This window comes from Grammomys surdaster, unplaced genomic scaffold, assembly GCF_004785775.1.
Source record: "Grammomys surdaster isolate TR1022 unplaced genomic scaffold, NIH_TR_1.0 125767, whole genome shotgun sequence".
Taxonomy (NCBI): Eukaryota; Metazoa; Chordata; class Mammalia; order Rodentia; family Muridae; genus Grammomys; species Grammomys surdaster.
This window is the reverse complement of record NW_021620598.1, coordinates 2161429-2177807: the sequence shown is the minus strand read 5'-3', so window position 1 is coordinate 2177807 and position 16379 is coordinate 2161429. Positions and strand designations below refer to the sequence as shown.

At 49.3% G+C, this 16379-nt stretch overlaps 1 protein-coding gene across 2 annotated transcripts; it reads right to left on the bottom strand.

Moving 5' to 3' along the window:
* Window positions 1-10859: 10859 nt before the first annotated feature.
* On the bottom strand, window positions 10860-16165 carry Upk3a (uroplakin 3A). 2 transcript variants are annotated; one of them, XM_028788789.1, is made up of 6 exons: window positions 16035-16165; window positions 15071-15226; window positions 13769-14048; window positions 12741-12823; window positions 12009-12141; window positions 10860-11181 (listed from the first exon to the last, which is right to left on the bottom strand). In XM_028788789.1, the coding sequence occupies exons 1-6, from the start codon at window positions 16084-16086 to the stop codon at window positions 11022-11024; spliced, it is 864 nt and encodes a 287-aa protein (XP_028644622.1). In that variant the 5' UTR covers window positions 16087-16165; the 3' UTR covers window positions 10860-11021. The 2 variants fall into 2 exon arrangements, with proteins under 2 accessions (XP_028644622.1, XP_028644623.1); XM_028788790.1 differs by lacking the exons at window positions 12741-12823; window positions 13769-14048 and having other exon boundaries at window positions 11022-11181; window positions 16035-16086.
* Window positions 16166-16379: the final 214 nt, after the last annotated feature.

The following is a 16379-nucleotide window of genomic DNA, read 5'->3' as shown; positions in this document are numbered from 1 at the left end:
GTAAGCATCCCTTCAGCCCATCAGGAAACTGCATATATGACAAACAGTGGGAATTTTTTTCCCTTTTCTTCTCGAGATAGGGTTTTGTTGTGTAGCTCTGGCTGTACTGGAACTAGTGCTGTAGATCAGGCTAGCCTCAAGCTCACAGAGTTCCACCTACTCTGTGGGTGCTCTGATTAAAGATATACACAACCACTACCTGGCCAGACACTGATCTTACCGACTTCAGCTCAAATTTGTGGGGTCAGAGCCCAGAACAATGGTTTAGGCACCTGCCTGAGTCTGGGTACTTAAGTCTTTGAGAAAATGTTTTTTCAGTCTTCAGAACAACCCCGGTCAGGAGGAAACCACATTTACTGCAATTAATAGCAGGAGAGGAGGAAGCCCAGAGATGTTGTATTGGCAATACCAACCATGCATTGGCTTCAAAGGTCTTGGTTTTCTGCTACTAGACTATACAATTAAAGTGTGATGTTCACAAGTTCCTGCTCCTATAGAGGGTCCCAAGACTTGAACCTGTGACACTGGAGAAGTTCCTGGGTCCCAGGGAGGAAGTTGTTCAAGGAGACAGTAGGCTCTAAGCTGGGGAGTTTGGACCCACAGTACACCACGCACACACACACACACACACACTAGATGTCCTCTAATCCAACAATCCCAGCAATCCAGCAATCCCAACTCTATCTACTCTATCTAAGGTCAACACAGAATGGAAGTCTCTGTCCACTTAGCCAAGCAGCTTTACAAGGACAAATCCCACAGAAGGGACAAAAGGGACACCTTAGAAACAATGCCGTCCTTCTCCTTATTCAAGAGAGACAGATGAGCAGCCTACTACCCAACCTGGCAGTAGCTCTGATGGTCACCCTGATTTACAGAGGAAATCCCAGAAAATTGCTTTAGTCCCTGGCCACTGTGTTCACTCTGAGTAGACAATGTGGCTCCTGCCAGTGTGTTGTTACTGCTGTGCTTCACTCAGGTACATTGAACACATTCGTCAATAGGTGTGTGCACAAAATATGTTTCATGGCATGACCAGACCAGACCCCTTTGTTATACCAATATGGCCTTTGGAGGCATGCAGCAGTGGCTACCCCAGGAGATGTCAGCATGTTTGAAATGCATGTGCCTATGGAAGTCTGTAGAGTACAGTAATGATTACTAAGCACATACTATGTGTGAAACTCCCCTCTGACACCTCTTCCTTCCCTCTGAGAGCAACCCTGTGCAGTAAGGGTTGTGACTTTTTTTTTTTCACAGATTCAGAAAACAGGGTCAGGACTGGGGAGATGGCTTCATGTGGGTATTTGCCACATAGTCATGAAGACCTGAGTTTGAATCTCCAGAACCCACCTAAAAGTTAGGCATGGTTGCACACCCACTGTGAGACGAGAAGGCACCTGGTCCAGCACATGAAGCTGTGAACAACATAAAACGGTCCCTGCCCCAAACAAGATGGAAAGCCAGGACCCACACAGAAGTTTGTCCTCTGGTCTCCACAGTAATGCCGTGGCATACATATGCACGTGCTCATACACATAAACACACACAAGGATTTAAAGTAACTAGTCAGGTTGCTTGGGTGTGCTGCTGTCTGGTTTGCTACAGAAAGAGCTTTGCACAGCCAGAGAAGAAAGAACTGCCAGATTCGGTGAGACATGCTAGGGTGGACAGAAAGGATAGGAAGTGTCATGTGACAACATGTTATATCACACACACACACACACTCCCAGCAGAGATGAAGCCATTGCTTTATTATATATTGGAAGGTCTGTATCAGTGTCCAGGCCAGGCGGGCACAGATCTTGGGTCACTACCACAGCCTGTATAGATAGATACCAAGCACTGTAGCTACTTGCAGGTGTGTGTCATTGTGTATGCAAGCTGTAAACAGTTAAGACAGAGGAACCAACAAAGTGCTTTGGCCCCTCACCTCTATTCCACAAACACCCAAGCCAGCTTCCTACCAAAGTTAGCCAGGTTACCCTGACTCTGGATGGAAAGGACTATGTAGACGGTGCAAGATGGCTTTGCTGGTAGGACATTCTAGGAGAACATCTCCACTTTCCCCGTATTGGCTGTGCCTGCCTCACTCCCATCAGTTCACCTTTACTCCATGGAGGGCCTCCTTACTGCTGACCTGAACCTCTACAACAGGCTGGTCTGAGACTCTCCTCTCCCAGGTCTCCTGCACCCCCAACAGCCATGAAATAGTTGGGGACAACTAGGCACTGAATAAGTATTCATGTGTCCACTGTGTGAAGAGCTCAGGACACAACAAGAAAACCATACTTGCCCTTTGTTGAGCTGACTGTTTAGCCAAGGAAAAATGACCATCAACGAAGTGCTGAGGGCCAATAAGACCAGGGAGAAAAAAATAAATCATGTAAGGGAAAGATTTAGACTATAAGAAACTTGGACAATGTATGTCTGACCAAAGGCATGATCTAAAATATATAAAGAACTCTCACAATTCAATAATGAGGTAAAGGGTCCAATTTTTAAAAACCCGCAGATTACATTTGTAAAAGCAAATTGAAACTAAACAAGAAAGCTGCCGCTCGCTTTGGATATGCAAAGCCCATGAGCAACCAGCAGCAATGGAAGAGTTAAAGAAATGTAATTAATTGAGTAAATATTTGAACACAGGCTTCCCCAAAGAAGACTCGGAAATGGCACATGGGCACCTGGAAGAGTACTCTGCGTTATTATCCATGAGGGAAATGCAAATCAAAACCACTCAGAGGTACAACTACACACTAGAATGTTCAATTAAAAAAGCCAGATGGAGACAGTGCTGGCAGGTATGGAGGAACTGGAATCCGACCCTACTTCTGGAGAAAATGGGCAGAGCTTCACCCAACACAAGGCTAAAGTGAAAAATAGCAACCACATCAAGTGCTGGTGAGGATGCAGAGAAACGGACTAGCTCAATATATTAGCTCATTTTGCATCTCATCAACATAAGGAGTCCCAGAGCTAGGTCTCTTGTGAAGAGAGGATGTTTGGCTAGGCAAGGTGGTACACACACTTTCTAACTCCAGCGCTCAGGAGGCAGAGGGAGGTAGACCTCTGGGAGTCAACAAAGTGGATTCCAGGCCAAGCAAGGCAACATAACAAGACCAATGACTCTCTTCTCCAAGCACATACATGGTACACAGACATACATGCTGTCAGTTCCTAGAACCCCTGCATTCCTGAGGTCGGGTGGCTAACCCAAGCCAAGTGAGTCCCCTGCTGTGAAGCAAGCATGCCAGGTGGAACACAGCTCCACAGCCTGAGACCTCATCAGAACCTGCCACATGACAGGCTATCATGACAGCTTCCAGGATAATGCAGTTGCAGGGTTTTGAAGCAGTGGGTCCCAAACCTCTACTAGCCCCAGTCCTAGGACATCGGCAGAGTTCTGCCAAGAGTAGATGCTGGGGAATCCCAGTCCATGGGGCTTGTGTGGCAGTCTGCCAGGGTGGCAGATCTCCAGAAGAGAGTGCCCTGAAGTGCCATAAAATGCAAAAGCTTATTTGCTGTTGAGAGGACAGAGTCTGACAGTGGAGGGGCGGTACCTGTGGTTCTACAGCAGCTGGCTTTCCTAGCATAGAAGATAAGGAAAGAAAAGCAGCAGTGAGAAGACTCTTGGCCTGCTCAGAAGTAGCCTCCAGTGCATCGCTAGCCATCTGACGACTGCCACCGTACCTCTCGCGCTTCATATCTGGACTCTATAACAATGGATCAACCAAACGTGGATCAAAAAAAGATTCAGAGAGAGCCAGAGAGACAGCTTGGTGGATAAAGTGCTCACTGTGCAAGCATAAAGATCTAAGTTCAAATCCCCAACTTGCTTGCAAAAGCTAGCTGTGGCTGTGCACTTCTATAACTCTAGACTGGGGTGGAGAACAGAGATACAAGAATCCCGAGGTTTCCAGGGTCAGCAAGTCTAGTTGAAGTAGTGAGCTCCAGAGTCAGTGGCAGATCCTCTCAAAAATAAGGTAAGAGGCCCAGCGTGGTGGTGCACACCACTAATCCCAACACTCAGGAGGCAGAGGCAGGTGGGTGTCTGTGAATTTGAGGTCAGCCTAGTCTACAGAGTGAGTTTCAGACCAGCCAGAGCTACACAGTGAGACCATCTCAAAAAGAAAAAAGAAAAAAGATCCATGTGTGGTGGTTTCACACCTTTAATCTCACCACTTGGGTGGCTGAAGCAGGCAGATCTCTGTGGTTGAGACCAGCCTGGTCTACAGAGCAAATTTTCAGGACAGCCAGGGTGTCTTAGTTAGGGTTTTACTGCTGTGAACAGACACCATGACCAAGGCAAGTCTTACAAAGGACAACATTTAATTGGGGCTGACTTACAGGTTTAGAGGTTCAGTCCAGTATCATCAAGGTGGGAGCATGGAAGCATCTAGGCAGGCATGGTGCAGGAGGAGCTGAGAGTTCTGCCTCTCCATCTGAAGGCTGCTAGTGGAAGACTGCCTTCCAGGCTTCTTGAGTGAGGGTCTTAAAGCCCACAGTGACACGCCTACTCCAACAAGGCCACACCTCCTAATACTGCCACTCCCTGGGCCAAGCATATACAAACCACCATAATCCTCTGCCTGGCCCCCATAGGCTTGTTCAAACACATGAGTCTATGGGGGCTATATCTAACCATAGCATAATAAAATGTATGTTTAGTCCAGCTTCCAAGTCCCCATAGTCTATAGCAGTCTCAACAATGTTAAAAGTTCAAAGTTAAAAGTCTCTCCTGAGATCCATCCAATCGCTTAACTGTAATCCACAAAACAAGACAGGAAACCAGGTGGGCAAACTCTAAACTGTGAATCTCCATGTCTGATGTCAAAGCAGTTTTCAGATCTCCTGCTCCTTTTTCATCTTTGATAACTGCAACAAACTTTTCCTGGGCTGGTTCCACTTCCTATTAGTAGCATTCCTCAGCAGATAGCCCATGGCTCTGGCATCTCAAAAATCCTGGGGTCTCCAAGGCAACTTCAATGTCACAGCTTCTTGTTTCAGTGTCTGGGATCCACACATGATCTTCTTGGCTCCTCCAAAGGGCTGGCATCACTTCTGCAGAAAACACTTCCCTCTGGGTGGTGGTGGTGCACACCTTTAATCCCAGCACTTGGGAGGCAGAGGCAGGCGGATTTCTGAGTTCGAGGCCAGCCTGGTCTACCGAGTGAGTTCAAGGACAGCCAGGACTACACAGAGAAACCCTGCCTCGAAAAAAAAAAGAGAGAGAGAGAGAGAGAGAGAGAGAGAGAGAGAGAGAGAGAGAGAGAAGATACCAGCATCATGAAATCTTCTGGGAAGTGTTTTCTTTTTTCTTTTTCTTTTTTTTTTTTTTCTTTTTTGGCTGTCCTGGAACTCACTCGGTAGACCAGGCTGGTCTCGAACTCAGAAATCCACCTGCCTCTGGTTCCCAAGTGCTGGGATTAAAGGCATGTGCCACCACCGCCCAGCAATGCTGGTATCTTCTTAATCATCGATAATTCCTGAGCTCTAGGTAACAAGCATCAAGTGTTCCAGTAGTCCCTTCTATTTTTCACTCTAAAGCCAGAGCCACGTGGCCGAAGCTGCGAGTTCTGCTGTTTGCTCTCTTGTTCTGTTGCATCATCACCAGCTTCCTCATTTCCAACTCCTTCACCGCCTAAGCTTAGCTGTCCTGCATCTTGCTCTGTAGGTTGACCTTGAACTCAGATCTGTATGCCAGACTCCTGGGATTAAGGGTGTGTAACTCCATGCCTGGATCTAAACTTAGCTGGATAGGCTCTTGTCCCAAAGTCCCACTCCCTTAATCTGTTATCTTCTAGAACATAGGATTCAGCTCCATTTCACTTCCTGGTGCTCCTTAAATACTTGAACCATGTATTTTATATTTTTCCTTTCTAAGCTTGCTACACTTGTTCAAAATGCTCTTCGTGAGACTTCACCAGAGAACAGAGTGTATGATGGGCTTTTTTGAGACTTCCTTTGTCAGTGTAATTAACATAACTTTACCTTAACCTCATGTAGACTCTTCATACAAGGGGAGAAAGCAACCACACTCTTCACTAAAATACCACAGACCAAAAAACAAAAAGTAAAAAAAAAAACAGTCTTTTTGCCATATACTGAAATTCTTCTCTGAAGCCTCTTGGGCTATGTCTGCATAGTTAAAATCACTCATAGTAACAAAGTTTTCCGTATTCCTCCTAGGATGGCCCATTAAGCCCCACATAAAACATTCCATTGCTTTCCAAATCCAAAGTCCCAAAATCCACATTCTTCCAAACAAAAGCATGGTCAGGCCTATCACAGCAATACCCCAGTCCCTGGTACCAACTTCTGTCTTAGGGTTTTACTGCTATGAACAGACACTATGACCAAAGCAAATCTTATAAAGGACAACATTTAATTGGAGCTGACTTACAGGTTCAGAGCTTCAGTCCAGTATCATCAAGGTGGGAGCATGGCAGCATCTAGGCAGGCATGGTGCAGGAGGAGCTGAGAGTTCTACATCTTCATCTGAAGGCTGCTAGTGGAAGACTGACTTCCAGACATCTAGGATGAGGGTTTTAAGCCCATGATGCCCACAGTGACACATCTACTCCAACAAGGCCACACTTCCTAATACTGCCACTCCCTGGGCCAAGTATATACAAACCATCTCACAGGGCTATATGGAAAAACCCTATTTCAAAATAAAGAATAAGCCGGGCAGTGGTGGCACACGCCTTTAATCCCAGCACTTGGGAGGCAGAGGCAGGCGGATTTCTGAGTCTGAGGCCAGCCTGGTCTACAGAGTGAGTTCCAGGGCAGTCAAGGCTACACATAGAAACCTTGTCTCTGGAAAAAAATAAAATAAAGAACGAAAAATAAAAAAGAAAGAAAATCCCTCCAACAACAGTAATATTAAGTCAGAGAGGGGGGCAAAATGAGTCACTGGGTAGGGATGGTAGCTGCATCTGACAGCCTCAGGCCATCGCCTGAAGCCCACATGATGGAGGAAGAGAATCAGTTCCTGACAGTTGCCCTGACCTCCATACACCTGTCATCCCCTGCCACAAAATAAATAAATGTAAAAGAGCATGTTTTAAAATTTGTTTTTATTTCACATGCATTGGTGTTTGGCCTGGATATATGTCTGTATAGGAATGTAGGATCCCCTAGAACTGGAGTTCTGGAGTTACAGACAGCTGTGATCTGCCATGTGGGTGCTGAAAATTGCTCCTGCCTTCACTGGAAGAACAGCCAGTGCTTTTTAACCACTGAGCCATCTCCCCAGCCCCAACCTTTTTTTTTTTTATGAGGTGCAGAGTGATAAAGACATTTGACCTCTGGCCTCCATTTGTGGGTACATAGGCAAGGCCACCTGCTCATGCATGCACACACTAGAAGGAGGCTTTGCCCCTTTACTCTCTGGTTAACACAACTCTTACACAGCCTCTGCACATAACAGGAGCTGGGCAAGGTGCTTCCCACCTGCTGCTCCAGCTGCTCAGGAGGCTGAGATCAAAGGATCCTTTGAGTCCAAGAGTTTGATCCCAGCCTGGGAGACACGGGACCCTATCTGAAGGCAAATAAACATACCAGCAATTTTAAGTATACAGAAGGCACATGGGGTGTGGCTCATCTAGCGTGTGCAAAGTCCTGAGTTCCCTCCCAGCACTGTCAGAAGAATTAATCAAACAGAGTATGGGAGGGTAGCAAAGGTTATGTGTACAGATGTCCAGCTGTGTACATAGGGATTTAAACATCAATGCATCTTTTATCAGTGGGAATGCCAGAACTGGTCCCCAAGGGCATTGAAACATAAATCCTGTCACAGCGTGGGTTGAGGAATCCCCGGGAGCCATGATCTCTCTAGCTCACTCAGATAATGACAATGTGGGTACCTGCAACCCCTCCCTTCCTTGAGTGACACCCATTGCTCCTGCTGGGCTCTGTGGATACAGCCTAAGCAGCCTACACGGAACATTTCCAGTTTCCCCCAACCCAAGTTGAGGTGGCATTATCACATCCCCAGTGGCCCTGGCCCTGAACCCATGGGTCCTGCCCCTTTTCCTGCCATCTCATGGCCACTCCATCACCATGTTCTTTAGCCCCCAGCAAATTACTCTCCTACCTGGTTTCCGTCTGCTCCGTTTCATACTGAGCTGGTCATACCTCCTGCCTGGGTTACTGCAGAGCCCACGCTTGCCTCAGGGGTCTGTCTCTCTGCCCCAAAACTTCTATGGTTCAAATCTAGAAATGTCTCCCAAAGGCTTATTGTTAACTCTTGAGCCTCAAACAGAGGTGGCACTTGGTTCATGATTGGTTCGTGAGACCTTATGAACGGAATGGTTCATGAATGTATCCATTACGTGATGGGGTACTGGGACTCAGTATTGGTCATGAGATGTAGCTGAAAGGTCTCTATCTTTCAGGTGTGTTCTTTAGAACTACATCTTGTCCCTGCTCTCTCTCTGTCTCCTCCTTTCTTCCCTGTCTCTCTCTCTCTCTCACTCGATCCGTCTTCATCACCACGAGGTAATATCCTCACTCCAACATGCCCTCTCACATGACATTCTGCCTTGTCACAGGCCAGACGCCTCCCTGCCCTCCAGGGGCTCACTCTTGGTTCACACCTATCAGGGGACCATCACAAGTCTGTGCAAGACTGTAATCAGGCACACACAGGGTGGCTGGTGAGTGATGGAAACCTTCCTCATGGTTTGGGAAGAGAGGTCGGGGTGCCTGTGTGGCCTCGGTCCTTAGCTTTTTTCATGGCCTGTGGTAATGTGAATATGCTCTTGGCCCAGAGACTGGCACTGTTAGGAGGTATGGCCTTTTTGGAGGAAGTGTGTCACTGTGGGTGTGGGCTTTAAGACCCTTGACCTAGCTGCCTAGAAGCCAGTCTTCTGTCCTCCTTCAGATGAATATGCAGAACTCTCAGCAGCTCCTGCACCATGCCTGCCTGGATGCTGCCATGTTCCCTCCTTGATGATAATGGACTGAACCTCTGAATCTGTAAGCCAGCCCCAATTAAATGTTGTCTTTATAAGAGTTGTCTTGGTCATGGTGTCTGTTCTCAGCAGTAAAACCCTAACTAAGACATGGCCAGAGATCTCAGGGCTGGCCCTTACATCCTCCTACCCCTCCTCCACATCCCTTTTTCTCAACAGGTCTCATGTGTAGCCCATATTGTCCTTAAACCAACTATGTTGCCCAAGATGATCTTGAACTCCTGGTCTTCCTGCCTCCTCTTCCGGAGCTCTGAGATTACAAGCATGTGCCACCACACCAGTTCTGGGGTCTTTTATAAGAACATTGATCCAGTGGTGAAGACGCCACCTTCAACACCAAACACTCTCCAAGGGCTCCCACCCTAATATCACCCACTAAGAGTCAAGACTTCAACATATGAGTTGAGGGTAAGGGCCACAGGCGTGTATTGTTCTACAGTGGCCTGGGATGAAGAGTCTAGTCACTGGGGCTACCACTAGTTTGTGTGTGTGTGTGTGTGTGTGTGTGTGTGTGTGTGTGTGTGTTGCCTTCCTTCGACTGTAAATAACTTTTCTACTGTAAACAGCCCCAGAGCACCCCTTTCAGTGATGAGGGGTGGGCTGGGACTCATTTTGCACACCCCAAACAGGGAAGCGTCTTGGTACGTACCTCAGAAAAATGAGTCTTTTGAACCCAGACCCTGGTCAGGGACAGATCCTTCACACACATGCATGAGCACAGGTAGACTTGGTGTCCTCCCTGTGCATCCTGCAACCTCTTAGACTTACTCTGTGACAATCTCACTCACCCACTTCTCACCTTCCTGCGGGTCTGGGGACCTAAGATGTCCATTACATTGTTCAATTGTCATTTGAACTCACTAGGAGGCTGGCTCTGGAAACTAGCTGTCATCCCGTCCTGTTTCAGATTCGAGCATGATTAGCTGGAGTCCTCCAAAGCCCTTTGTCTGGGAACGGGCAGCCCTCTAACTGACAGGAAGAATGGAACAACGTGGACATAAACCATCCCAACAAGAGTTACTGTGGTTTATCCCAAGGTATAAAAGTGCCTGCAGTGGGAAAGGGAGGCTGGAGGCTCAGCCATAGAGAGAATGGCCAGTTGGAAACTCCAGCTGACTGCCTCAACTTCCCCAGTCAGTTTCTGCTGGATATCCAGAGGGCTCACTTTGATGACATCATTTATCACTTGGAAGCCTTACCTAATGGGGTGAGCCACCCTGCCCAGGGCTCTCCATGGGACGCCCAAGCTGACTGCTTAAAGGGTTTTAGTTGATTCCCACTGGCTATTTTCAGTGCCTGATTTGATAGTGTTTTACTTTCTATCTACCTATCATCTGTCTCCTATCTATCATTTACCTATTTATCTACCATCTATCCATCATCCATCATCTATATCTACCTACCTATCTACCTACCTATCAATCATCTACCATCTGCCTATCATTTATCTATCTACCTATCTATGTATCATCCATCCATCTATCTATCTATCTATCTATCTATCTATCTATCTATCTATCATCCCTACTTATACCTCTTGCTATTCAGTCTTTATTCGGCCTTGCTATCTACTCATGAACCCACTGATTCTAAACCAAAAGCAACGATCATTCTCCAGAAGGCACGGAACACAGCCATGAAGATGCTCTCCGGGAAAGTGGTTCAGGAAGCTGGGTCAGACTAGCCTTGTAACAGCCCAGAGCCAGCAGCACATTTAACAGATGGGAAGACCAAGAGTCAGGGCTCAGAGCTGAGCAACACACGTCCTCAGGCAGCTCTCGCCACCATAGTTTTAAACACAGTGCCCCTACCTCCTGAGACCCAGTGTCCAACTCCTTAGTGTGACGTTACCCAATGTCCATCCTTTGCTTCTCCTTTCACTCGGACATTAACACTTAAGATTTTATTTAGCATTTCCATGAAGTTGGACCAAGACGTCTTGTTTCACATCTGGTCCAGTCAGAGCACAAACACCTTCACTGCCAACCGCAGTGCCAGGCTGAGAGGAGGCCATGGCCTGGAGCTGGGGCTTGGCCTGCTTCAGTCTTGGAGCTTGCTGGAGAACACCTCAGCTCTGTCTAGGGGTGGGCCCCGGTTCACAGATGAGTAGGAAGGCTCAGAAGCCCCCAGGGTCTTGGGGACAGCCTCCTGAGTGATCTGTGAGTCGTGTGTTGTTTCCCCATCAGAACTGCCCATGTCCCTGACATAGAGAGAGAGAGCCAGGATTAGGGCAACAAAGCAGACCTGGACTCCTCCAATTGCTCAGGGCCCTAACTTAGATATTACATTGTGTTCCAGGACATAATCTCAACAAGCCAGTATTTTTGGAGCCCTTGCTGTATGCTAGGCCTCAGGAATAAGGGAAGGGTCACCCTTCTTGAACTTATATGGATAATGTCACATCTTTGATCTGAAGAATTAGAGGCCATTGTTCCAAGTCCTCAGAGTGCCCTCCTTGATCATCAGGGAAGACAAGAATGATCACACAGAGAGGACAAGTCCAGTGGAAGGCTTCCTGGAGGAGGAGGCAGATACTCTGATCTTGAAAGAGGATCATGGGCAGAGAGAGGCTCATGGGATGAAATAGGAAGACTCTGCCCTGAATATCCCTATTGCCTCCATTTTCCATATGGAGAAACGAAGACCCTGGATGCCTTGCTAAGGTCACAAGACTCCATCACAGCTAAAACTTGTCTCCTCTGTGGAGTGCTGAGATTGAATCCAGAGCCTCCTATGTACTAGGCAAGTGCCATACCACTGAGCTACACTCCCAGCCCAAGAACTGAGATCTGAATAGGCTCACTGCCCACAGACTGGGATGCACTTGAGTTCTTCCCTCTCCTGGGCCCCTCCCTTGCCAGCTGAAGGACGTGACCCTGAGATACCAAGGCTCTGCTTGCTCTCACCATGGCAGGCTGCCCCTTGCTTTCCCTCCCTGTCCTGTTCAGAGGACCCGGACACTAAGCCTTTCCTGGGAGAGTGTCACCCTGTCTCCAGGCTCCTTCTCTCCCAGCTGTTGGAACTCACACAAAGCTGAGGATGATGGCTCCGGCGAAACCCACGAGCAGGAAGAAGGGCAGGGAGCCCAGAATGGATGTGATGACAATCATGCCTCCGCTCCGCCGTCCGGGCCACGTGTCAATGGCCGAGTAGGGGGTGGCTGCAGAGGACCACAACCCACTTAATCCCCAGAAAATGTCCCACCCTGAGTCTTTTTCCAGGAATCCAGGGTGACCTAGGAGCACAGGGCAATAATCGCTCTTCCCAGCCTTTGACCCAGTGGACCCTCCACTTCTCACCCCTTCTCAAAGTCTGAGTCTTTCTGGTGTCTTCCCCTTTCTGCATAAGGTTAGTGATTGTCACTTCTGGTGACATACATGCCATACATATTCTAAACAAAATAAAACTGAGCAAAAGGCTCAGAGGGGATATGGCTCTCGATCTGTCTGGTTATTGTCACCTTGGAAATGATGGACAGGTCCTACAGTGAGCAAGTGACTTGTGGCACTGTCTATACTGAGTTCAACTCCAGTCTGGTACCCCAAGTCTAAGCAGTCCCATATGCACACTGTCCCCAGAGGCCAACCCTTTAAGACTGGCTCCAGGAGTGCTGGGCCTGCTGCCATCGTTAGAGTTCCTAGAGGAATCCCACCAGGCTAGCCAGGCATGGAGATGGAGGTGCCCACTATGTGAGGGGCAGAGGCCGGGCTTAGAGCCTGGACTCAGCTCCAAGGATCTCACCCCCCAGCACACACTTACGCCGGTTGGTCCGGATAGGATCTGACCATAGGGTCTGGTCCTGCACCAAGCCTGTGGACATGTTGACCAGGACATATTTGAATCTGGAAGAAGATGGAGTAAGGGTGGCTTTCATCTAACATGTGCACCCAGCCACAGGAAACAGGAGGAAGGAGGACTATAGGGAGCACACAGGAAGTCTTCCAGGAGACAGCCACAGTGTGAGGTCAGGACAACAGAAGGATGTTGAACTTGACCACATATCTCCTGGATCCTCTCCCCATTTGGTAGCATCTGCTCTGGGAAGCCTTCATGTTTGGGGCTGTTGCTCAGCCTTCCTCTGGGAGCACCCCCTTTTTATTTTATGCACCTGTAGCACCCCTGTGTTAATCCACACATCCCCTTAGCAGCTCCGGTCCTTGGGGTTAACAAAGAGAATTTAGAGAACCAGCCCAATAGCATCCATCACCAGCACCAGTTCCCGTGAATCAGGGCTATGTTTTAGGTGCAAGAATCCCCAAACAAGCTAATCAGAAGAGAAGACCCAGAGAGACAGTCAGCTCTATAGCTCACTTAAGTCCCAGTTTAGACAGTGGACTGGATAACCTGTAGACCAATTCATCTACAGCCTGTAGTTTAATGACCCTTAAAATTAAAGCTCCCTTAGGTAGCTGTGACCGTAGCTCAATGGAAGGGCACATGTTCAGGATGTGGGAAGCCATGGCAGCACAGGGGGGTCAAGCCTAGCCTGGGCTACATGAAAGCCTGTCTCAAAGCAAAAGAGAGGGTGGGGAGGAGAAAGGTAGGGGAGGAAGGAGGGAAGGAGAGAGGTTGGAAAGAAAGAAGAAAAGGAAGACAGGATGGATTTCAAACTGTTCGCAGAGCAAGGTGCCAAGCAAGGCCCCATTGGGTCTCTGGGTACCTGCTGCAAACCAGGAAGCCCACCTTCCCTGACACCTGATCCCTGAGCAAAAGCTCCCGGAAGTGTGGCTTCCCCCAATTTGTTCCCCTCTTGGGTCTTCCATCTTCCCTCAGCTACTGACACCCACCTGTACTCAGTGGCTGCTGTCAGGGGTGGGTCGCAGAGGCCCTGGAAGTTGGGGTCCCAAAAACAGGTCCCGTTGTTGCCCACCCTGACTAGGTATGCGTTCAGGATCTCTGAGGCCTGGGTCACATCTCCAACAGCATCCAGGCTGGGCAAGTCACCACAAGGGGTCAGGTCAAAGGCCGCAGCTTTGTAGGGGCCTGACCTCCCACCCTGGGTTTGCCGGAAGGTGGTTCTCAGGGGGACGCCAGCGCCGTCCTGTACAGATACATTTCTGGACATGGCTGCAGAGACAATGCAGAAAGTCAAGACCCTGGCTACTCCAACTCAGCAGCAAGCACTGAGTCACCCATCAAACACCCAAGTCCAAATCTATCCAGGTTGGTGCTGGGCACTAGGATGACTGGCACGTGCTCAGGGTTAACAGTGCAGCTGGCCCGGGAACACCACACTGTGAGGTACTGGATCCATCTCTCACTCAATTGTCTTGCAGTGTCCCTCCAGCTCAACAAACCTCTGCCACCTGTAGCTGGCAACCCTGGATTCCTTCCTCTACAAAATGAGAAGGGCTAGGATAATGCTAAGGTGGGTGTGGCCGGACCCATATTGGGTCTCATATTGGTTTTCTCTTTACTTCCTGGGTGATCTTGGACTAACCATTTGACATCTCTGGCCTTGGACTTCCATGAGATAGAAAATAGCCCAGGGTATCCACAGATTGGGCGCATGTAGGCAGTAGTAGAGGCCTGCTGACAGGATAGGATGCTGGAGACGTTAAGAGGCCATTACTGGGTAGCTGGTCCCCAAACCCAGGAGCTTGCATCGAAGGGGTGTGGTTTGGGTCACAGGGAGCAATCCTGGGAAAAACCCTGAAACTACCTAGGCTCAAAGGCCAGTGAGATCAGAATGGAGCTGTCAGAGCCTCAGAGAGGAACCCCACCCCTTCATCCCCTACTCTACCATAATACCCTCCATGCTGCTTACAGACTGTGTCTAAAGTGGGCAAGGCAGCTAGTGCTAGGTGGGTACTCAGAAACGGGTGTGGCTCCCTCCCACCAACCTGGCAAGGGCAGTCTGGGGCCACAGTCACAGTGGTGTCAGTGTGTGTGTGTGTGTGTATGTGTGTGTGTGTGTGTGTGTGTGAGAGAGAGAGAGAGAGAGAGAGAGAGAGAGAGAGAGAGAGAGAGAGAGAGAAGTGATGAGCAAGGACATCCTGGACCTTCACAGGCGTGCAGTGTCCCATCCCCCACCTCCCTCCTCCCTGTAGACTGTCAAGGGCCCTTTTGGAAGGAAGCAGGTTCCTTACCTGAGTCTACCATGGCATAGAGGTAAACCTCGTAAGAGCCGCTGAGCGGCTCTGAGCTATCGAACATGCACAGAGGCTTCTCCAAGGCCACGGTGGTGAGGGTAGGGTTGTTGGTGGCAAAGGTCACACTGGCCAATTGGGGCTGGAGGTTCACAGCTGGGAAGGCAATGAGGGTACGAGCTGACCTCTGGGCAGGGGACCTATGCAGCATTTGCTGCAAGTCCAGCACTGGGTTTGGTCCTCCCAATGGGCCATCCTATGAACTTCTCTCAAAGATAATCAGTGCCCCTGTGCCCACCTTGCTGGTCATTCTGGGCGGACACATCCCCACCCCACCCCACCCCAGCCAGACAGCTGCTGCCCCCTAGCTGTCTCCATAAGGTCTCTCTGCCCCCACGGGCCCTTCCCCCCCCCCCCCCACGCTCTTTAGTTGAACCCTCTAACCTAACAAGCAAACCTCACCCATTTTCCTTTCTCTCGGACCCTTTGCGGCTCCCCATCGACTTCCTACATAGTCTAGTCTCTCAGGAAAGACAGTGAGGTCCCAAAGTTCAGGGCTTTTCCTCGTCTACTCTCAGCTTCAACCCTTGCACGCTTCCCCTCACTGCCTGCCTCACAGCTACAAGGATCAACAAGCCAATCCCAGGATGGGCTATCCTTCCCACTCCAGGAACCTGCCTCTCTACCTCTCCCTCAGTTCAGAGGTCACCATAGGACTGGGTGGGTCTGCTCTCTGCAGCCCCTGTGTGGTGTTCTCTAGCAACACCCATCACAGGGCTGAGGCAAACCCAGGGGTGGGCGCTGGGATTCTCATCAGTTTCTATTACTACAGCTGCTAACATCCGTGTCCTTAGGGCTGGCACCTATTCCTGGACCGCCTAAATGAGATTCCCAGTGTCACTCCTTGTCTCCACTCCCCTCAGGCCTCCCTGGACACGCCCCGGTGTTCTCGTCCCCGGCTTACTCCAGCCACACTGCAGGCATCCAAGGGCCAACAGGGCCCAGAGCAGGAGCATCGCCCTAGATGAGCCTTCGAGATTCACTCAGCCTGCGAGCGCGCACCTAGCCCTTGCAGCTCCGTTCACCTGCCACCAGCAAAGGCATGCTCCGCCCCTCTCAAGCGGACCAATCCAAAGCCTCTCCTTGAGATATTTGCATGTAGTCCTGCCCTGGGCTCCTCCTACCAGTGCTGTGCTTAGGACCAGCTACTGAAGTTCTGGTCCTTCTCTGGGTCTTCTGCAAAGCTTCTAAGGTGTGCTGAAACTGAGCTGAGGCTTTCACAGTGCTGACTGAGCTAACCCAATCTTTG

Excerpts from the sequence above, each read along its gene's own strand:
- Upk3a (XM_028788789.1), bottom strand. The coding sequence starts at position 16,086 with ATGCTCCTGCTCTGGGCCCTGTTGGCCCTTGGATGCCTGCAGTGTGGC. Across the intron at positions 12,824-13,768 it reads ACAGCAGCCACTGAGTACAG|ATTCAAATATGTCCTGGTCA; the intron begins GTGGGTGTCAGT and ends ATCTTCTTCCAG. Across the intron at positions 12,142-12,740 it reads TCCTATCCGGACCAACCGGC|CCACCCCCTACTCGGCCATT; the intron begins GTAAGTGTGTGC and ends GGTCCTCTGCAG.